This window comes from Equus caballus, chromosome 1 (genome assembly GCF_041296265.1).
Source record: "Equus caballus isolate H_3958 breed thoroughbred chromosome 1, TB-T2T, whole genome shotgun sequence".
In the NCBI taxonomy this organism is placed as follows: Eukaryota; Metazoa; Chordata; class Mammalia; order Perissodactyla; family Equidae; genus Equus; species Equus caballus.
The window spans coordinates 50,778,936-50,802,766 of NC_091684.1; the positions used below are offsets into that span (position 1 = coordinate 50,778,936).

At 40.5% G+C, this 23,831-nt stretch overlaps 1 protein-coding gene across 46 annotated transcripts in view; it reads right to left on the reverse strand.

Moving 5' to 3' along the window:
* The window catches only part of ANK3 (ankyrin 3), a 627,813-nt gene that overhangs the window by 318,898 nt on the left and 285,084 nt on the right, over positions 1-23,831 (reverse strand). For 23 of the 46 annotated variants that reach the window (XM_070225421.1, XM_070225350.1, XM_070225414.1 and 20 more), the window contains exon 1: positions 14,956-16,871. The exons of the other annotated variants lie outside the window; for them this stretch is intronic. In XM_070225421.1, coding sequence (XP_070081522.1) covers positions 14,956-15,069 — 114 coding nt within the window. In that variant the 5' untranslated portion in view covers positions 15,070-16,871. Of the gene's footprint in view, positions 1-14,955; positions 16,872-23,831 lie in introns of those variants that run through there. 46 annotated transcript variants of the gene reach the window in all.

Genomic DNA, 23,831 nt, shown 5'->3' on the forward strand with positions numbered 1-23,831 from the left:
AGACAGGTGGCATAGAGGACCTCCACCTTGCTCTACGATTTGCCCCCCCCCCCCCACCAAATTCCACCAATTCTAATATGCGCTTGGGGCGTGGGGCAGGGCTGTCCCAATTTTAGCACTAGAAGTCCCACATCCCAGGAAACCCCTCAGTCCTGGACAAAGCAAGCTGGTTGGTCACATTACCCAAGTGAATATGACACAGCATCTTCTCTTGCCAGTTGAGAGCCACAGGCCTAAAAGAATCTCAGATGAGCTAATGAAGCCTGGAAGAGAAGGCTGGGCAGAGAGCTGTGCAGCCACTGCCATTTAACAGCCTAGAGCCAAGGGGGCCTGGAAGAGCAGACATCAGGAATCAGTAGTGATCCTGCTCCAAGGAACCTGTAGTCCAGTAGGAGCATGAGGGAACTCTTGGAGCTGGGAAGGATTCTCCATGCCGCTGTGCCAGGGTCCTCAATATGAAACAACACAAGGAAACAGCAGCTGAAGTTGCAAACTTAGGAGACTTGCCAAGATTCAAAATCAAGACTTGTGACTTTTTTCATCTAGGGGTGTTCATATACAAAGGACTATAATTCCATGTAGAGTATCTTAAGTTTCCTAAGAATAGTTGTAGTGGTTAAGAGGAAAGAAATTGCTTCCAGCTGGGTAATGCAGTGTCTCAGGAAGAAGGTGGGATTGGAGATGAGCCCTGACAGTTGGAAGGAGAATGGCGGAAGGAGGTACGGCAGGAAGAGCAACACAAAGACCAGCGGTGGGCAAGCAGGGGCACGCTCTGCGAAGGGTAAAAGGTAGAGACATCCCAAGGAGAACCAGGGTCAACTGGTGGACTTGTGGACAATGAGGTCGTAAATGCTGCTCTGGATTGAGGATGGAGGACCCTGAATGCTATGCTAAGGCATCACCAGAAATAAGGAGAACAGAAAACAAGAATACTGTGGTTTTGGAAAAAGACGAAGTCATACTGTCCTTTGTGCCATTTTTCATAATAACAAAAATTGAAATGAACTAAATATACAAAAATAAGAGAACAGTTGGACACATTTTGGTACATCCATAAAGGAGAATACTGTAGATCCATTAAAAACCTTACAGAAACATATTTACTGACATGGACATAGGTTCATATTATACTGTTCAGTGGGAAAAAATGAGGTTACTAAACAGGAGGTCCCACTATTATCTCATCTCCACGAATTTTGGGGCAAAAAGGAAAGAAAAGGGAAAAGAAGGAAAGGAAGAGAAGGGAAAGAAAGAAGAGAGAAGAAACTAAGCACATATGTGCATAGAAAACTATTGGAAAAACATATTTCAGAATGGTAACAGTAACCCTTTCTCTGGGTGACCTTAGCCTCCCTGTGCTGAACATTGTGTCCACAATGGCCATCAATCACTTAGATGGTAAAGAAGACTAAGGTAAGAGAGCTCATGGAAAGGCCTCGAATATTACTAGTCATCAAGCAGGGAGTAAAAGTGGCACAGCAGGTATTAAATGCTGTCAAAGCTCCGACAGAAGTCTTCTTTGATTGGACAGTAATATTTAGCAAGAAAACCTGTCTGTCCGTAGTTCACCCACTTCTCTTCAATTGTCCCCAGGAAATGTGGATCAGAGCCGCCTCCGAAGCACTCTTAGGAGAGTCACTAAACCTGAACTTTTGCTGACTAGTTTCCTCCAAGCGGATTTCACTCTGGGAGTCAAAAAGCAGCTGCCAGTGGGAGACCTTTAACAGGAATGCAAAGGGAAATCCATTAAGGCCTACCCGGGGAAAGAAGGATTGGCTTAGACTCTGCTTAGAAAATCTGCCAGCTGACCAAGCCACCTGCACTGGAGGTGGGGCACTGCTGCAGGACAGGCTAGAGCTGCACGGAGTTATCTTAGGAAAGCCACACACCGCCACAGGACCCAAGTGTCCCTACACCCACACCACGTTCAACGCTCCTCCATAGACCACATTTCTTCCTAATAGAGATTGGGCTCTGGGTTTAACTGTGCTATGTTGGGGGGCAGGGGGAAGATATATATATGTATAAACATAAATATATATATATATTTGGATTTGTAAATAAATATATATTTGGAATATATTTAGAATATATATTTAAATATATATTTGGAATATTATATAATTTATATATATACACACAAATGTATATATAATTATTATTACATTCTATACATATTTTTTCTCCACATACATGCATACGTATACTTTTATTTATTTTTTAACCCCCTGCTTATAATTGATTTCAGCCAATTTACTTTCCCCATTTTAATATGTTTAGCATAAAACAAACTCATTTCTTCCAAGTAGACAAGGGAAAGAGGAAAGGAGTGAAGGAGTGTGAGGAATGAACATTTGTTGAATCACTGCGCTGTGCCAGACACTTTATGCTCGATTTAATTTTGTCTTCATAACATCTCTTTGCAATAGCTGTTATTAGGGATGAGGGCACAGAGGCTCAGAGAGGTTAAGTAAGCGACTTGAAACCATACAGCAAAGAAGTGACAGCAATGAGACTCAAACCCAAGCCTATGTGACTCCACAGCTCATGACCAGGCCCATTTGCTCATTCCACAGAGTCTCTAAAAATCAATTTCTCTATTATTTCAGAGACCTCCAGCAGCACTTAGAAAAAAAAGGCTGGATTAAGCTGTATGTGGAGATACAGCACAGCTCATATTAATAATTTAGGTTCCTCTAAAGCTGAAATGAAGCCCTAGGAAAGCAGGTCAAAGCCGAGAATGCCAAAAGCACCGAAGAGCACTCTCCCTTCCTGACACTGCAAACAAAATCCTAACTAATCCACCAGACAACAGAAAGATAACACTTATCAGATGCCAAATGGATGGCTATTATTTTAATCTTATCCCATAGAAAATCCACTGAAACATGTCATGTAAAATCAAATTACAACTGGTCAGTGAAGACAAAGCTCTTCCTTGGAGAGCTCGAAGATAGATCAGGATCTGGACCCACATACAGTGGAGCAAGAGAAACCCAGGCTGTCTTAGCCACGCTGAACTTCCAGGAAGAATCAAGACTGGGGCTCACATTAGCCAGGGCATAACACAGTCAACTTATTTTAAATGTATTCATGGTCGTCCTCAAAGATCCAATTTCAGCTAAGATGAGGCTCAATCAAAACCTTTTGAGACAAATCACAGACTGGAATTGAGGAGGATTATCAGGATCACTAATTCTACACTAATGAAGACAAGTGAATGTGTGAATTTCATATGCCTGAATTACCAGTATGAATATATTTGGAATAAATGTGCATAACGAAACCATTTATTTTTAGATGGCAAAGAATGACTGCAGCCGAAGAGGTGTAGTAAAGCAGGCATCGTTAACAATGGCCATTCTTCAAAGGGAAGAAATTAACTGCATTCAGCGTTTTTAAACATCAATATGATTGTCTTTCTGTTACTTAAGGGCAGACAAATGTATTTTGAGTGTTGACAGAGCTAATAAATATACTCATTATGTTACTGAATCAGATTGCAGTGGCCAAGCACAAAGGGACAGCAGGTCCTTACAGAAAAGGGAAGGAGCAGTGGACAGTGTGGGGACTCAGTGACCTCAGAAACTTTCAGCATGTCCTCTTTCCTTCACCTCTAACAAGCCAGGTAAGTGGCTGGAAATGATGAGATTGAACATTTTGGGGATTTACTAATAGAAAACAAAATGCATTGTTCAAGGTTATGACTTTGACAAATGTTACTTCCCTAGACTATCATAAATCCACAGTGCCAAAGTCAATTATGATCCTTTTGTATCTGATTCAAAATTTCTGTGTTTTGCAATAATACTTAGCATCCCCGTGTAATATCTGAAGATAAAAATATAGAGCTTAAGCCATACATCATTATTTAAAAAGCACTCCTCATCTAGTATTTATCACATAAAACAAATGAATAACATTAGTAATGAGGAAAGAGGCATAAAAATGATTTAAAAACTGATTAGAAAATAAAATAATGGAAGTCAAAATAAAAGCACTCTCCAAATGCAAGAATCTTCTATGACTAATGAATAATCTGTAAGCTAAATAGTGACATGGGGTGGGGGAGCCTTAGAGTCTAACAGCCATAGGTTCAAGTTCTGCCTCTGCTTTTTGCTCATTGTTACTGATAAATTCAATTTCTAAGCCTCAATCTCCTCATTTACAAACTGAGAATAAAGCCACCTGACTCAGCCTCATGCAAGTATCAACCGAGATAACAGCCTTCGCCACCTACCGATTATTTTATTGTAAAGGGAACCCAACCTTTGCTAGCAGCTTTCCTACCGATTCCAACTGAGGCTTGCTAGTAAAGCCTAAAATGATCTGTTCCGAATAATAAATTTTTTTGAAACTCCAATTTTTGCCACTCCCCTCCCCAAAGATTTAACTCATTGTTCTTATAGTCAAGGGAAAAAAGTATCACTTCATAAGGCTTAAGAGACCTTTTCTATCCTGATGATAACAAAAGAATCTGGCACAGCCTGCAGTGACTCAATTCTCACATTTTGTCTATGTCATCAGCTGAAGTAGCTTTTCGGCAGTGGCGTTAATTTCTTACCATTCTACAAATCGTATTTTAATTTCTAATCTAGGCTCTGAAAATGAGTCTGTTTTGAGGCCCTGAGTGAGTTATTTAAAACCAGCTTCTTCCACAGTTTTCTCATAAAAATGATGAGTATGAAACGGAAGGCATCAGCAAACATGTGGGAATATAGTCATTTCAGAAACCAAGAAATCAGCCAACACAAGACGGTTTCACCGCTCCTCTTCAAAAATACAATCATTTTGGGAATTAATTACATTCACATTTCTTTATTTTACCATTAATACGATTATGATCCTCTTCAGGTAGGATGCATTTCAAGTAAATGTGTGAAGTGAAAGTGACTTGAAGTTAAGCAAATGTATTTATTACATCCAGCATTATCACCCTCCTACCCTCCATGCCCCATTGTGTGCTTTCCTTTTGGAGGGAAAACATAAATCACAAGAAGGATGCTACTAGGAGAATTTTGTAGAGGCAGAAACCCTAGCGCAGCATTCCATGATCTAGGAAAGGTTCATCTCATAGAGGCCAGTATCGTGTGAAAATGGTGCTTTTTGCTCTCAGTGGTGACTTGGAACTGAGCTGGGTCTGCTAGGGAATGAGGGTGAGGAATGGTGGAATCAGACCAACCTGGTTTGAATCCAGCTTTACACTTACTAACTGTGCAACCTTGGGCTTGCTGAAACTTTCAGAGTATAGCTTTCCTAATACAGAGAACTGGGATAATACCATCCAGGCATGAGGATTCAATACAGTTATCTACTTAAAGCACTCAAAAGTTCTTCAAAGAATTACAGCTCAATAAATGAAAGGATAAACTCTGCTCCATGTATTTTTGCTGTTGGGCATCTGATGGTACCGTCTTTCTCCAAAAAGTGAAAAATCACAGAGAGTATATAATAAAAACGTCTAGGAGAGATGGCCAGGTTTTGGTTCAGTTTTTCCATTTTAGTTTAGGGTGAATGGGAGTGTTTAAACACTGATAATTCTAAGTGGCAGTTATTGATGTCAGCTGACTTGGTCAAGGCAGGGTGACTTGCTGTGCTGGATTGAAAACTGTAGAGGCGTTTGCAAGAGGCGGTCTGAGAAAGCAGAAGGGAATGTGCCGGTAAAGGAAGTCAACGGGCCACTTTGGGTTCTGAAACCAGGTATAAAAGAGGATAACTCATTATTGGTGAGGTTATTCATTCGTCCCCAATCCCCAACTATCCTGAAACGGTAACCCCACCTCTTTAGTGGCCACGTTACCTAGAGGGGATGATAAATTGGTTGGTAATGAAACATACATATCTTGTAGACATATTGTATAGGTAACCTTTTGTTTCTTTTCAATAATTATAATATATAAACTATTCAGTGAAGATTGCTTCATTCAGCCCAAGTAAGTACTTTTCCTCTACACATATTTCAACATTTATGCCCAAATCTGCAAAATAAAGTTTGTTCATTAAAAGAATTGTTTGATACTTTTCTATCTGTGTCTATGGTTCTTAAGCTTTCTTTAATATCTACCTAGACACTCATTCAACTACTGAGAGAAGCTAATTAATAGTAGTGTTAATGAATGGAAAATGTATTTAACATATGAGTCTTTGGGAGTATTTCTCAAAATGACAGAGTTAATTCTCTGAGGGTTGGGGAAAAGTTTGCAAAGAGATGGACTGCAGGACTCAAATGGCTGTTTGAGGATGCCAGTCTACTGGTAAATTTCACTCATCAAATTATTTTCTGAGTGCTTACTAGGTGGGAAATTTCTTAAAAGCATTCCCTTATTTTCTCAGTTCCTCCACCTCCTTCTTGACTACAGTCACTTGATTACATCTGAGAGCCCATCCCATAAGGGAGGGAAGCTGGAAGCCCTTGCTAAGTACTCTATGCCAGGAACCTGGCAAAATGCTTTTATAGCATTTCTGCTCCTTACAATATGCATGCAAGTAAAGGACTAATATCTCCATTTGAGTAATGTGGAAACTGTGGCCCAAAGAAATTTAGTTCAAGGCCACAGAGCTCATAGCAGCAGCTGTGATATGACCTCCTCACACCTAGGCTGAGAGCCATTTTTTCCACTACCATGGATCGTAATACTTAGCCCCCTCCCCACAGCTTTCTCCTTATTGCTTGCCTGCTTTATTAATGTTTTTATTCCTCTACTAAACAAAATTTACCATGCTTCCATACTCTCTTCAACTGCACAGACTTCTTAGAAAACTGTATCTCAGTGGGATAAAATAATGCTGTTCACATTGTTGAAGTTACACGGTTTTTAGGGTACCTACACGTAGATTATAAATGTTTCAGTGTCACTGGCTCCCAGTCACTAGAAAATCTTGGACTTCCTTCCTTCCAACCCTCTCTGGCCAAGTTCTCTCTCCCATTCTTTTCCGTGCAGTCCATATATCCTTCTTCTCATAGGGTAATTAGCTTTTGTTCGGCCAAAAGGCCAGCTACAGACCTGGCAGATATGCGTGTTAGTCTCTGTTCTACCCCTTCTGATGGGCTTCACCTAAACTCAAACAGAACACATCCTAATTAGTAGGTCAATATGACTGAGAAATAATTCCCTAGAACCAATTAAATCTCAATTGAAATCTATACATTTTCTAGGCAGCTCCTATATTTGACAAAGATTCTATTTCATGATGCCATTTTGAGTCCAGGACAACATAATCTTGAGTGAATGGGATAAATGCCAGAAAAATCTGAATTGTGTGTAAAAGATTCAAGCTTAATTTCCATTGCTTTACTTTCAACTCTTCTACTTTTAATTTATACAAAATAGAAATACCAATTTAGGTAAAACTATAGCAGATTGCTTGTTTTCAAATGTTACCTTTCTATACAAATATTTCCTTACAATAATATTTGGATTATGTAACTGACAGTGTAACATTGTATTTAGACATTCTCCCTCAATATTTAACATATGCATCAATCGACAGATAGAAGCTAATGATTCTCTTTTTCTTTTCAGTGACCGAAATCCTCTTAAAAATTATTTTAGGGGCTGGCCCCGTGGCCGAGTGGTTAAGTTCGCGCGCTCCGCTGCAGGCAGCCCAGTGTTTCATTGGTTCGAATCCTGGGTGCGGACATGGCACTGCTCATCAAACCACGCTGAGGCAGCGTCCCACGTGCCACAACTAGAAGGACCCACAACGAAGAATATACAACTATGTACCGGGGGGATTTGGGGAAAAAAAGGAAAAAAAAATTATTTTAAATGTAAAAGCACACTAACTTGTGTAATGATTTACAATATTTAGATTTTGCAGTTAAATTTAAATAATTAATTTGTAAAAATCCCAATTACTAAATAATTTAAATTTTAATCTTACAAAAGTGATAATTCTTCTCTTAACATAAGAATTCACCGTAGAGTTGTATTAATAGGAACTTCCCTTAAGAAACCTTTCCTGTAGGGGTTCTCATGGCCCAAGCGAGGGACTTAGGACCACACAGACCTTGGTTCCAAGCCCAGCTATTTCTGTGACTGAGATGAATTACATAACAAACTCAAGCTTAGGCTAATGCCTCGGTACACCTGGATAACACTCTGACGCAGCATCAACATATATTCAAATAAGATGAGGAATGCACAAAGCACAGCACATAGGAGGGCCACCCAACAATATTCATTTTTTCCTCTAGTCCCTCATTCCTACCTGTGTACAGTAGCACAAGCAGAATCTGAAAGGGAGCACGTGGGTGGGCCTGCCAGTCCCAACCTTTATATCACCAGTCCCAGCACAGTGACAGACACGATGTAGGTTAACAATACATTTTTATTAAATGAAGAGATGCAGGTAAAATGTGATACGATTAATGTAAACTTTTCTAGCAAGATAACTAGAAAGAAAATAAAGCACTGCCAAATCCTCAAGCATAGCTATGAAAAGCTAACATTTTTCCATATTGAGATTCAGTAACACATACACCCCAATAGATCATCCTGCCAAAGGAAAACTAAGAGACAGAAAAGATCATGGGCTTGAAGAGTAATGAAGAAACAGGTCAATGGCCAAAGTATGTTGGTGATAAAACTAACAAAAAACTGTAAAATAACATATTGGGCCATTAATAAATGTGTAATTTCTACCTAACATGATCTTGTACTGGTTATAACCGTAATCGATTAAGAGCAAGAAAGTGCTGTTTGTTTTAAACGAACAGATGACTTTATTGAGAAGAAAATGTACCATGACAGTGAGAGAGAGCATAGAGAACCAATCAGCTAACAAGTTTTATTTAATTGCTTCCCTACTCCTAAAGACCATGAAACATCAAAGGACAAAGGTTTACAACCTTTCCTATGGGTGAGCTAAGCCTTCTTCTATCCATCCTCTTCCAAATGGTGGAAGAAGGAAGATGGGGCAGCAGCTGGATATGCTCCAGGGAACATACCTGCCCAGCTTTAATGAGTTGACTTGTTGGCACAATTCCTAAAGGCTCAGGTTGGAAATAGTCCATTCATTCTTCTGTTCATTTGTCTGATCATTAACACCACCAAAAATGATAGCAACAACTACCACTATATGGCTCTTACTTCGTGCCAAGCTCTGTTCTAATATAAATTCATTGGAATCTCGTTACGACCCTGTGGCTAAGTACATACTATTATTATATTCATGGTGGAGGTGAAAAGACTGAGGCACCTAGAGGTTAAATAACTTCCACAAGTTCACACCAGCTAAGAGATAATGCCAGCATCTGAACTCAGTCTTACTCTATAGTTCATGCTCTTAATCACTACACGATTCTACCTCTCATCCATCCATCCATCCATCCATCCATCTCCCTCCATTTCTCCCTTCCTTCCCTCCCACCCTCCCTCCTACCCACCTACCTACTCTACAAGCCCCAATTTGGTAGTAGGTGATTATGATACCACCTCTGGCCGCAAGGAGCTCATCATCTCCTGGGTGAGACAAACACGTAAACACATAATTACAGTGCAGAATACCAAGTATGCTGATAGAGAAACAAGGCTCCCTAGAGACCTGAAGTCTATGTTGTACTCAGCAGAGCAGAAAACAGAGTAGGTTGTCTTTATCTCATAAGGGTCCACACAATCTTCTCCCCCAAAAGTCCAGCTGCTGCAGTGCAAAACCTCACCCTGCCTGGCATCTGACATCATGGGTGGTAGGTATGTAGGTAACCAGGCATGGGGAAAGCCTGTAAAATGTCAGGAAGCACCATGTTTCTACAACAGGAGATAACACTCAACAACTGTTCTTGTCTCCTGAAATCTATTCTCAAATCCTTAAATTGCTTTAACCCTAAAAGAGATTGCTTGAGTTTCATTACAATAAACCCAGAGATTAATTACAGATTCCGATGTCCTATAACCCAAGTTTAAGACTATGTCCACCACTTACTGGCTGTATGACCTCAGGCAAGTTACTTGTTCTCTTTAAGTCTTAGTTTTAGCTATGGAAAATGGTGATGAAAATAATACCTGCCTCATAGAGAAGTCGTGAGAGAAAAACCCAGAACAATCCATGGGAATCACTCTGTACATTGCCTGATATAGAGCAAGCACCTAAGACACTATTGTGTCGTTATTACAGCAACATGTCTTTGAGGATGTGAAGTCCAGGTGTTGGTAATTTTTCACTTCATTTTCCAAAATTTAAAAAAAAAAGGAAATTCTTAAGGTGAAACATTAAAGTCTATCACAAAGGGTAAGAAAAACAGACACACTACAATAGTGGGTTACTTAGAGATGGAAAGCCTGTTATTTAAGGTTCCAGATGTCTAGGAAACAGCTTATCATTTAAAAGCTTCTTTGAATCAAACCCCCTTTGACGTAGAGCTGTGAAAATAATAAGTACATGCGCTGTAGAGTGTAGTAGTTAAGAGCACAAGCCAGACAGTTAGACCATGCAAACTGGAATCTCAGCTTTACCACTAACTCGTGTGGGAGCGCCGAAGACAGCTTAAAGGCTCATGCCTCAGTTTCCTCACTTGTAAAAATACTTTCTGTGTAGGGTTTTTGTGAAGATTAAATCAGCCTCTGCCTATAAAGCAATCTAAAACCCTACCCGGCGCATTTTAAGCGGTCAATAAATGTCCTAGGAGAAAAGACATGAATCCAGGAAATTTAATTCTTCATCTTCCGCTTCAAGCCAGGAACTTGGCAGCTACCCTGGAATCCGATCTCTCCCTCTCACATCCTACATACAGTCCATTGCCAAGTTCTATTGAGTCTTCCCCTAAATATCTCTTGTATGCAACACCCCCTCTTCACTGGCAGAGTCTCCACTCTGGTTCAGATCTTCAGCATCTCTTGTGCCTAGATCACCATCAGTGCCTTCTGACTGCTCTCCCAGCTGCTGTCTACAACACTGGTGCTTGAATGATGGTTCTAAACCATAAAGCTCTTCAATCTCCTCTCCCTATCACCACCATTAAGTTCAAGTTCCCCTCTCCTTTGAGCAGGATAATTTCCAACTCCGTAAGATGGCATACAAAGGTCTACGTGACCTGGCCCCTGACTACTTTTCCAGCCATTTTTCCTGCCATACACCCATTTCTGCCTTGCTCCAAAATAACGTTTGTTTCTCACACACCTCAGTGTTCCCTCCTACTTCCATCACTTTGGACATGGAATTCCCGTCATCGTCTGCTTATCTCTCACTCACTCCTCCCTCCAAGGCTCAGCTTCACTGAGAATCTTCTGAATCCATTCAAGTTGAATTGGGGGGTCTTTCTGTGGGCTCCTTTTCATACTTTACATAGGGTGATTAATGGTGCTCTTATCTTTCCCATCCGCTACAGGAAGCTACTGTCCTGTTGCCACTAGGCCCTGTTTAGCTTTGTCTCCAACAGTGAATGTAATGCCTGATCCACAGAAGTCACTTAATAAATATGTGCTGAATGAATGTGTTTGCTGAATTCAGTGCAAAAATGAAGCGATGGATATTCACTCCTGCTCTACCACTGAATAGCTGTATGAGTTTGACATTAATAATCAGAAAGGATATTAACCATAGAATTAATTAGCACCTTATCCCAGTATATCCCTGTGTCAGTCACATATAGAGAGAGGGGAACTCCATAAATGTTTCCTTTTTTAGTTTAAATTTCCTTAGGTCATCTCAAAGTTTTTTTTGACATGGTGTAGTAAATATATACAAGCATACGTAAAAAAATTTTATTGAATAAATTAAGGTCAGTTTGCCTAACACTCCTCACTATTGAAATGGATTTTATAGTTTACATTGAGAGAGGGCAAAACATGTAGGTAAGATGGCACCGGAAGCCAGTGGCAACAAGGGAAGTGTGGGACTGAAGAGCATTTGTGACTTCTAACCCTCATGGCTTCATGATAGCTTGGGACCATCTCCTGACCACCACCTGTGGGCAGGGACCCTGCTGGGTGCAGGGGATATAGAGTTCCCCTCTGTAAGTTGCTTAATGAGGACATGGATCCAATATTAAGCTGCATTTCAAAGGCACTCTTTCTACCTTTGGCATGCCTCCCACTTTCTGCCAACCTGAGCAGACCATCAGGAGAGAAGGGGAGTGAAGGAGAAAAACATATCAGGGAAGAACTATGGGAAGATGGGGTAAGAAACTTTTAAACTAGATATTCATTGAAACTATTTTCTTCTTTTTTCTTTGCATCAAGCCAGAAAAATTGATGATAAAAAGATTAATAGTTCACCCACCTAAATGCATCTCCTTTTGACAAATATATTTCCTTTTTCCTGACACTAAAGTTGATGTGCCAAGAATAAAACAGATTATTAAAATTCAACTAATAATAAATTCCTAGAAGTTTCCTACTTTTTTTTTTTGACTGGGAATCACTTATTCACCGTTATCAATATTCATAATAGACCAAATGTGTAACTCCTTGGGTTTTAAACAAAACTGATGAAATGTGAATCCAATGTTAATTTTACACGTGTCTTATGATTTGATTATAATACTTAGTAATATCCCATACTGCATGCTGCTGTGTCATAGATATAATCAAGAAAGGTTCCTGTTGGGCTTGCTCAAATCTGAATTGCAGGGGTACCATGAACCAAATTCCTTATTCTATAAATTAGACAATCTTTAAGTTTTTCTCAAACTCTTCTGTTTTGTAATTTTATGCGAGTACTCACTACTACTTTTATGTAATTAAAAGAACCTAGAGGATATTTCTGCATATGAGCAAGAGCAACAATCCCCATCATAACCCATAAAATATTTAACAGCAGCTTTTCCAATTGACACGGAGCCTACAATACGGAGCAAAGTAGCCCACATGCCTTAACTAGAATCTTGAAAAAGGCAGGAAAAAGAAACTCAAAGTTGAAACAGTTCACCTTGTAGAGAATAAGTGAAATATATTCTATACCACTAAAAGAAAACTGGAGTGTCTTCAAAGTAACCGTAACTTTGTACATTAAAGGTAGTCCATGAAATCATTTGACTACGAATATTAAATCTTCTGCCATACCTGCATCTTCGATGGGGAATATACCTATTATACTGTGTTATGAATTAAGTACAATAGCATAAAGGTGTTATCCATGGGCCACTTTTTGGCTCTACTCTCTGAGTGTCCTGAGAACATTTAAATCAGCTCGCACATTGACAATAGCGATATTGATATTTCTCCATGTTCCCTTCTGGTTGCTAAGAGATTTACATTGGACAGACTCTGTTGTACTCAAAACAAAGCATTTGGGTCCACAAAGCATTTGCTTCAGCTCAGTGAGTCCAGAAGCTCCCTTTGCCTCACCCATTCCCTATTTTGCTACCAAGGCAAACTGGGGTCCAGGCATAAGGGCAGCGGCCTGCCATCACTACCACAAGAAACTGTTGTGCATAAGCCTGGCTCAGCTAACAACTCTTATGCAGAGTATCAACAGCAATGATGACACTGTGGCTTTATACAAATAAATGTCCCCTTCCCCATGTTTCTTAGAAGCCAGTTTATCATGGTATGGGTGGGGAGAGATATGTGGAGAGGGGACAATCGATAGTGACCTACCCATAGACAAACCCAATACAATAAAATCAGACCAGAACCTGGCAAAATATGGCAATTTCACACCAACTCTGCTGGGCAAGGCTCTGAAATACACCTGCACAGAATTTCCTAACCTGAGTCTGTACTTTTATGAAAAAAGCTTCAGGAAGTTTATTTACAAGAATACTGAAGTGGGAACTGTCTATATTTAACATCTTGCAGCAAAACAACTAGAACCCTCCAAACTCAGCCCCGTAAAGTCTGCCATGTAACAAAAGGCAGACAGGCTTCTGCTATAGATCCAAACAGAAGAAAATGGCAAAGGCACCAAAAATAGCCACGATCCCTCCTGAAGAGGGGTACATGTGCTGGATGAAATCTGCATGTCATTTAGAAAGCACATGCATCACTGCTCAGGGCAAATTAAGATTATCTTTCCCTTGGGAATGCTCACAAAGAAACATAAAAATGCTTTATGACCTGACTTCTGTATTCAGATCACAGAGTTTTAGTCAATTTTTATTAATGGTCATGGAAGAAAAGTGCTTTGGGGCCTCACTTCCCATCCGGCACCTAACAGTCATATTTAAAAGGGTCACCAAACACTCAGTAAGTACTCTCAGGCTGTAATAAAACACCGCTGACCTAGAATATTCCTCCTATTTTCCCCCCTGCGTTGGAATATAGTAGAGGCTGATCAATGCCCATGATCTGATCTGAAGCAGTCAGTGCTGGAGGTTGCAGGTCCCCGTCATGGCACCAGAGATGCCTGCACTCGGGATAATCACTCACCCAGCAGGGAGAAAAAAAAAATCTGTATGATTTTAGCTTTATTTAACAAAAGAAAGTGATTTCTAGCAGTTTATGTCCACTGGACAACCTAGTTAAAAGCACCTTATAGAAATAAGAGGCAAAAGGAAAGAAAGAAAGAAAAAGCAAAGCAGGGAATGACTTTTCTGCTCCGTCTTTAAGGTCACAGATCTGCCGGAGAAACACACACATGTGACACAGTTCTAGCACAAAAGCTCCTTTTCCATGAGACAGACCTCTAAGAAGTACAAAGCCTGGCTCTCGGGCCTCTCCCTCGGACATAAGTCACCGCAGTCCAGGTAACCTTGACTGGGCTGGGAAGAAAGTACTTTTAACTCCCTGCAACACCTCTCTGAGTCAGGGAAACATGCCCAAGACCACGGAAAGTGAAAGCACACCTTCCGCATCAGCACTGCAATCACCCCCACACAGGGTAAAACCTCCCCACGCCTGGCCCATCCTGCAGCCATGGTCTGCCGGAGGGTTTGATCATCTGTTCCCAATTTACACACCCAATTTACACTCTATACGGCATGTAAAAATAGCCCTTAATGCTTCTAACAGATGCCAGGAGGAGATTAAAACAAAAAGAATCCAGGCAAGATCTCTGCTCTGGCATCATAGCTACCTTTCTCTTCCGATCCCGGGACCGTTTGCGGTGCTTCCTTTTTTTCTCAGTCTCTTCTTCAGCATTGATTTCTAAATCCCTGGTCTTCTTTAATTGTGAGGCTGCATGAGCCATAATGCATTTAAAAAGATCCTCTCAAGCAGGCAGGGCTTCCTTGTAAAAGGTGATATCCTCAGGCACCTCTGATCAGGCTTACAGCAGCATTCCAATCACTGGAGAGAACTCTGACGAGAAGCAGCAAGACATTCAAAAGGCAAAGATGCTGTCGAAGCTGAAGCTTTTAAAAACCCAAACGACGGTTTCCAGACTTCATCCTACACCTTCCTCTACCTGAACCTTTACCCGAGAGTGCAGCCATCATAATGCATTTACCGTAGTGAAAAAGACAGCTGGGACAGACGAAGCTGTATTATGGCTGTATCCCCTGCCACCAGCTGGAAGTGTCTAAGTGATTCCTCGGAAGGGGGAATGCTGCAAAGGATGCTCCTCCGAAGAGAAAAAATCAAGAGTCACCACACATGCAGGAGCAAAAATCCAGCACTAATTCTGAAAACCTATTTTAGAATCCTTCGAAAAAAAGACAGGGCTGCAATTTATACATCACCACTAGATCTGCACAGAGCATAATTTAACCCGTAATAGAATGGAGCAGTTCCTACTTTAGTTTAACTGCTGATGGGGACAAAATATATAAAATAAGATTTCACAAAATACACTAAATTTCACTATGGAGATCCTGACTGCATTATGGGGAAAACAATGCATGCATTGCCGGTCTCAACAGTGCATCCTTTATACTGAACTATCAGCCTAAATGCATTTGTGGGAGAGGACTACAGAAGGGCCTGTTGTCTTTTAAAAACAACATGCTGATTACAACACATCATACAGAAAGACGTGAGCATGTTGGTGTATGGAACAGATGCCTGATTCAGAGGAGTTCCCCAGGACTCTCCTCTCATGTGGTGTGAGGGTCAGAGCATGGGGAATCTGGGCTGTAATCAGGGTTTCTAAGTCGCTGAAATGTAGATTTGGCTTTCATGTTAGGGTTTGCTTCAATCACCTTACTATTTTTGCCACCTGAGTCCTCAATGACTGCAGCCTCTGAATATTCATGATGGGAAGCGAAGCAGCAGCAGTGCTCAAGGCCTGCTGGGGTATCTTCTGCTGGGATGCATGCACTGGAAGAAATTTAATAAGTCAGGAGTCATTTATACACACACGGTGTTCACAGAGCTTTAGCAAGAATTGGCTGAAATGTTAAACGGGGCCTAAAACATTTGGGCCCTGGTAAGAAACCCTAAATTCACCAAGAAAATGAGCAGGAAAAGAAAGAGGATGCTCTGCTGAAGGGACTTAGTATGCGTGCTCCCAACATCAGAAGTCTAACTTTGGAGATCAGCATATTCGGCTTTGCGGGACTGACTGCTGAAGTGTGTGACGGCCGAAGCAAGAAGTCCAAGGGCATCGTGCGAGGATCTGGTAGGGGTTCTCTGGAGCTGTTGTTCATCCGCTTCATAAAGTGCCCCAAGTGTGAACTCATGCAAACACTATCTACTCACCATTTTTCTGATTTGGAGATCAAAGTTCTTCCTCCTTTACAATCTGCCAGGCAGTGACAGACAATGGGAAGGGAAAGATGTGACACCATGGCTTTCCACGCCTACCACAAGTGGATTGCACACTCCTCTCGGGCCCCACTGGGAACCACGTGAAAACCACTCTGGGCAAACAATGCCCGAGGGCCTACTGTGTGCACTGACGCTCACGTGCTCGCTTTCCTGCAGAAAGTATCCTCATGAAGAAAGAGTTCTGGAAAGGTTCTCCATTGCCTACGAAACCATGGTCTGACAAAAAGGAGGGGAAAATGAAGGCAGGGAATTAAATGTGACTCAGATGCCAAAGCAATAAACCCTATTGGGATCTTCATAAGAAAAATAAATGTTTTTCTACCAGAAGAATTTTTTATTGTAATACTAATAGGTGGGGTGGAAAAAAGAAGATAAGTTAAAACTTTTGTATGCTCTCTCCTAATAGAAATCATCCTGCACTTTTGAGGAATATTCATGTAATTTCCTTTCCTTATTTTCAGCAAGTTGAAGAGGACAGCCAGCTGAAAAACTGGCTCGTTTCCCACTGGCTCCTGAACCTTCTTTTTTTCCCTTCCTTTATAGATACTAATGATACTTTAAAATATATTTATAAGTACCCTCGTCAAGGTAACTTCTCCATCTGAGGCTGGCAAAGCTATACTTTCCCGTTGATCTCTATCAGCAAAAACATAGTCGGAAATTAGGAAAACAGGTCACAGGTATTTTTCAGCACATTTCTCTCTAGTGTAATTCTTTGCTTCCCCCAAATTTTCAGGAGTTGAGAATTCATCACAACTTTTAAACTGCCATAATATGAATTTTTTGTTATGTTGGATTAAGCAGTATGTCAGTACGTGGTTAACCTATCAAAAATTAATTCTAAGGCATAGCTTAGATTTTCATTCTTACAGAAAACGTGGGCTTTTGTCCTTCATTTCTACACTAGAAGAACTTTCAAGAGCGACTGCCAAGGAAGGCAGCCCTATGGGTCGGAGATTTTGATTGCTATATTGCTAAAGTCTTAGTCCCTTTCTCCCTACCCAGCAGACACCCTGACAGGTAACTCTCAAGCTCCCTCTGTACTTATTCTCCACACAAAGGCATTTACCCAAGATAACTACAAATACTAGTATTTTTCCTCCCAAACTGAACTGACTGTTCTGTCAATAATTGTAGAAAGAAAGCCCTTATAATAGCTGGAACTGAAACCTGAAAAGAACCTTTAAAAACTTTATTCTTTGGTTGAAGATTTATAAAACTTTTCCACTGAAGTGTCAAGAGTTTGTTCTCTTCTGGGAGATTACCGAATTTGTATGAATCTTCAAAGTAAAATGGATTGTGTGGCTGGTACAAGCGTATGTCTCTGAACAGAGCGGCTGGTCCTAACAGCAAGAAGGAGATGCAGAAATAGCATTAGAGTAAGCACCCCATCTGAAACAATCATGCAAGCGTCAGCCAATCCAATGGCCACCCCCACACAGGGTAACTGCTCCAGTCCTACTCCCTGACATTGGCCATGAGGGTAATGGACAGAACTTGCACAGGATAGAGATGGCCTGTGCCCGGAATGTCGAAGCTACTGAAAGTTAAGGAAAAACAATTCTTAAGCCACACCTCTTAAGAAGAAAAAAATGAAATCTGTTCTGGTTTTGTGAAAGTCTCAGGAACAAGAATTCCTAAACCATCCTTTCAACATAAAGTAAAAGAATGATCTTTCAAACTTTTATTAGCTATGGAAATCTCTGAATAAGCCCTAAAGGAAAGGCAGTTAAAATACAACGGTGGAGCTGCTTGACTGAATTGAAGGAAGGGTGTTCTAGAGCCCCATCTTTTTGGCTCCCCAACCCTTCCTCCAGAAGGCAGCTTGGGTGAGCACAATTTGAAAACCAGCCCACCACAGCAAGAAGGAGTCCTGGTTTCCTCGCTTGTACCTTTGTTAAGAGAAGTTATATCAAAAAATGACTCCTTCTGTTAAAAGTTTCCTCGTGATTCTGTCCAAAATAGTTCCTGACTTTTGACCAGAAGCAACAAGCTTCATTTAGAGTACTTCCCGTCTGTGCGTTATTACAGCATAAAACTAGCACCGAAAAGTAAAAATCACTTTCCAGTTTGGCATCTGGAGTAATGTTTATATCCCAAATAATTTCTAATCCAGGAATCATAAAAAACTCTAATCCAGTGACTAAATATTCCACTGAAAATAAAACTAAATCAATCCATTGGGATGTTTCACAAACTTTAGATACCACAGCCAGGAAATCTTTTCTCCTCAATTTTGGCATACACCTTGCCAGGATTTCAAGACAAACTTTGACCATAACTTGACCACTTCGGTTGTCATTTTATATCGTGTCTCCACATTGTTGAGCTGAGTTGGCACACAAACAAAGACAATGTATGTGATTTCTATAGCAATGGTACTACCCCCTGGTAATTTTGAAGTTACAATAGCTATGCACTTTGAAAAAGTATTATGTAGTGATGTAGAGAAGTGGAGGATGGGGAGTATATAAGAAGGGAGGAGGGGAAGCAGGAAAGAAGAGAAACAGAAATGGTTCCAGTCTGCCATGGAGGCTGCTCCTCCCCAACCCTATCCCCAGCTCTTGGTAATGAGCAAAGTGCGTGTTTTGATGGAACGAAAACTATTTCATGCTGCACCCACATCAGTTTTCTCAGAAGCAGAGCAGGCTTACCATACGAGAGTCAAAATATTTTTCCTTCACAAAGAAAAATGGATCCATCGTCATTTCATTAATTTTGGCATCCTAGATAAAGATGATGTCAAGAGATCTTGAGTAGGTTCTGAACAATGTGGGGAACAAGAAGGAAAACGAGCACTAAACCTGTCAATGGTTATAAATGACAAAAAGGCACCCTGGGAAATTCTCAACTCATAGTCACACATTATTCTTCATTTTCAGATGCGACACAAGAAGTCCTAAAAAAATTTTTTTAAAAAAAAGCCTGTGACTGGATAACACTGAGGGACTTGTGGTCCTTTCCACTCTCCTCATAGGAGGTGACACCTTTGGATAAATGAGCACTAGCCTTGGTTCCATCTGTCTTAGCACTTGGTCTTCCCTGCGTCCCTGGAGCAGGCTGTCCGTCCAGCTAACTGGCTTGACCTCAGTGCTAGAGAGCCAGCTGGCCCCAAGCTGACAGCTGTTTCTGCCACCTCTCATGAGCAGCCAAACACAGGCACACAGGGACGGCTTCCCCAAGGTCTCTCCATCACACCCACGTTGGCTGGCAGAGAGGAGGGGATCCCTCACCATGCATGGAAGACCCCCACGGGCACACCTCTGGTCTCTGTCCAACCCAAAGGAGTAGACTGGTAGTGCCTGGCAGGGCACTGAGTGCAAAGCTGGAACCAAGAGGGGTAGGTAAACACAACGTACTGGACAAGCCACTTCCTCTCTAGGCCCCTGTTCCTATAGGAGGTAGCTGGACCAGATACTTCGAAGTATCTTGACTTTGAAGATACCCTCTCACAAATCCAAAGTGCTGTGATTTGAGGTGACGGAAAGGTGTGGGTGTTTGGAAATAAAGGAAAATATACAGGAAAGGTTTATTTACAAGAGTTTTATAATCTGTGCAGGCCAGTACAGTAGCCACCAGCTGCATTTAGCTTTTGGGCACTGAAATGTGACTAGTGTGGCTGGAGAACAGAGTTTTTACTTTTATTTAATTAAAAAATTCAAATTTAAAAACATACTCAATTCAGGTATCAGAACACATTTAAGTGTGCTTGGAACAATTTGGATATGTGAATCTACTTTTCCAACTTTACATTTTATGAAATGAAGTACAGATCAACTATTTCCGATGATAATTTAGCACTCCAAAGTGAGATAAAATACACACTGAATTCTAAGACTTACTATGAAAAAAGCAACGTAAAACTTCTCAGTAGTAATTTTATATATTGACTCATGATGAAATGAAAATATTTTGGTTACATTCAGTTAAAATATATTAGAATTAATTTCACTTTTTAAAAAGCTTTTTAAGTGTGGCTATTAAAATTATATGTGTGGCTCACACTATATTTCCATTAGACAGTGCTAGTCTACATAAAGAGCTTATATTAACAAAAAGAGAGCCCAATTTGCCAGAAATTATTTTCCTGAAGGCAGATATTTCTCCAAACAAGCATTAGAAGACACTTAGCAATCAGTCATTCTGCTCTCTATATGAAGGGGCGAAACATAAAAATACAGTATGTTCCCAGGCACTTATGTGAAAAGAAGCATTCACACACTCATGGACTCGCTCGCTCACTCTGCTGGTAACCATTCTCAGCACCTGGGACATAAGATGAACGAAACTTGGTCCCTGCCCTCAAGTAATCAATGGGAGAGAGAGAGAAGTAAACAAACAATGACAACACAGGTACAGGTGCTGTGGAAGCAGGGGCACATAAAATAGAACAAAGAGGTCAGCACTCAGAACAATGCTTTCTAGGTCAGGTATAAAGTCTTCCCCATCCACAGCATTTACAATTTCTCAGTTTGACCCCTCACACTCTCGTCAAAGTGGCCAACTGCTCACACATTGAACGGATCAAAGGAATTGCATTCATGGCCCGGGCTCCATGATAGGCGCTGGTGATACAACAGTGACTAAGACACATAAGGCCCCACTCTCTGTGGCTTCCATTCTTGTGAGTATGGGAGCAGGGAGGAAACCAGTAAATAAATAAATGAAGAAAATAACTTCAGAGAGTTACAAATGTTTTGAAGAAAATATAGTAGTCCCCCATTATCCATGGTTTCACTTTCCACGGTTTCAGTTACCCATGGTCAACCACAATCTGAAAATATTACACAGAAAATTCCAGAAAAAAACAATTTATAAGTTTTAAATTATGCGCCATTCTAATTAGTGTGACAAAATCTTGTGCCATCCTACTCTATCCCTCCCAGGATATGAATCATCCATTTGTCTAATGTATTCACGCTGTATACGCTACCGGCGTCACAAAGTAGCTGCCTTGGTCATCAGATCCACTGCTACGGTATTGCAGTGCTTGAGTTTAACCTTTATTTTACTTAATAATGGCCCGAAAGTCAACTTTATTATTAGTTATTGTTGTTAATCTCTTTCTGTGCCTAATCTATAAATTAAACTTGAGGTATGCAGGTATAGGAATAAAACATAGTGTGTATAGGGTTCAGTTCTATCTGCTATTTCAGGCATCCACTGGGGTCTTGGGACGTATCCCCCATGGATAAGGGAGGACTCCTGTAAAGCAGTATGACTCAATTGAAAGTGACTGGACAGGGAACCAGTGTTCAGGGACTCTGCTTCTTTCCATTTTCAGATTCTCCAGGAAAAATAAATCAAGATAGTGAGAAGCCAGTTGAGTTGGGTCTTCCACTCTATTAGGGTAGTAATTCCCCCCAAATAGCCCTCTACACCAAGAAACTGATTGCAGGGGCTGATAGTGAATGTCAATGGTTTCTCAAGTAAGGTGCTCAGCTCAAATATATTTATTATTGAAGATAAATGAGAGATAATATTCTTGTATCATTTATCTACTAAACTATCTGGATAATTGGAGCTTCTATCACCTTTCATTAACTTATAGTTTAATAACTATTCCAAAAAGATTGATGGAGTATGTCCACTGAGTAATGTAATAAATGTATGGATCTTGTGGAAATAAGTCTGTTTCATACGCAAACATAACATATTCTGTGAAATGATATTCTTTTGATACTTCCCTAAACCCTACTATTTAATGTTTATATAATAATCGTACCCAAGGTGGCTCAAAGGAAAGATAACGTAAATAAGCAAGAAAGCCAAACTAGCTCTCACCCCAACTTGGCTACAAGTAAGCTATGAGACCCTAGGGAAGTCCCTCATCCTTCCTGAGTCTCTGTTCGACATCTGTGAAAGGAAAGGAATTCTAAAAGCTCTCCCCCAGCATACAGCCTCTGAAATACAGTTACGGTAAGGATGCAATGACTGATTTATGGGTGTGTCTTCTCCTGGTGTGTTCTGATGAAGATACAGGAAAGTAAGTTCACTTTCAAAACATTGCTTTTAAGAGGCAGGTAAAGGGCAAAGCTATGAAGAAGGAGAAAGGATCTGAAGATCCAGGGAACTGCTGGCCTGCTCAGTAATCATTTGCTGACCTTGTATATGAGGGATAGAGTGGCACACATAAGGAAGCAAAAGTTCTTATTTTTAAAGAGTGAAGTATCTAATTAGTTGACTCATGAGGTCACACTTATAGTGGCCAAGAGTACGTTAACAATAACGAAACACTCTGCCAGATGCCATAGAGGAAATCCATCAAATATTCACACTAAAACTCAGGTAATAAATCTTTATCATATTGTGGACCATATCAACCACGCAGAGATTTATGTCTGACAAAAAGAAAAAAACATTCTATTGTCTTGGGTTTGGCACTGACTGCCACAGAAAGAGCTACATGAAGAGTTTATAGCTTCTTCCTTCTGTAAAACGGAAATTACATCTGCTTCTTACCAATATGTTTCAACAGCTAATGTTTATGAAGCAACATGACCGCCACAGAGGACAAAAACAGTGCATGTAAGCACAAGGCATCATCGAGTTGGGGCTGACTGTCACCCAGATGGTCACCAAGGGTCCCTCAGCACATTTGGGATTGATTCTCCCTCTCCCTACCTGACCTACAACTTGGTAAATCTTGCTAGGTTTTCTCTTCCACGTCGCTTCAGAAGACAAACTGTAAATCAGACTAATTCGGCTTCCTATTCTATGTTCTACAACTTTACACCGTTTTACTTGCCCTTCCATTATATCATGTCAGGATATAATCACAAGAGTTAAGTTGGAATATTCAATAAATCCTGTTTGGGACATATGGTTACATGTTTGGGAAAAAAAGTTATGAGGCCCTTTATAAAAAGAGAAAAAGTTAGGAACAATTTTCTTATTCTTTTCCAATTACTTTTAAAAATGGGCAGGATGGGGGAAATACCTTTTCAAATTCTGTGGGGTGTGGCTTGATTCAGGCAGATTTCTTCCTGCTCATTTGTTGTATCTTCTAACGCAGGGGTCAGCAAACATTTTTGTAAAGGGCCAGATAGTAAATATTTCGGCTTTGCAGGCCAGATGGTCTCTGTCGCACCTACTCGACTTCACTGTTGTACTGCGAAAGTGCTCAGAGATAGCACGTAAACGAATGAATGTGGCTACAACCCAATGAAACTTTATTTATGGATATGGATATTCAGTTATATGAAATTGGAATCTCATATAATTTTCAAATGTCATCAAATATTA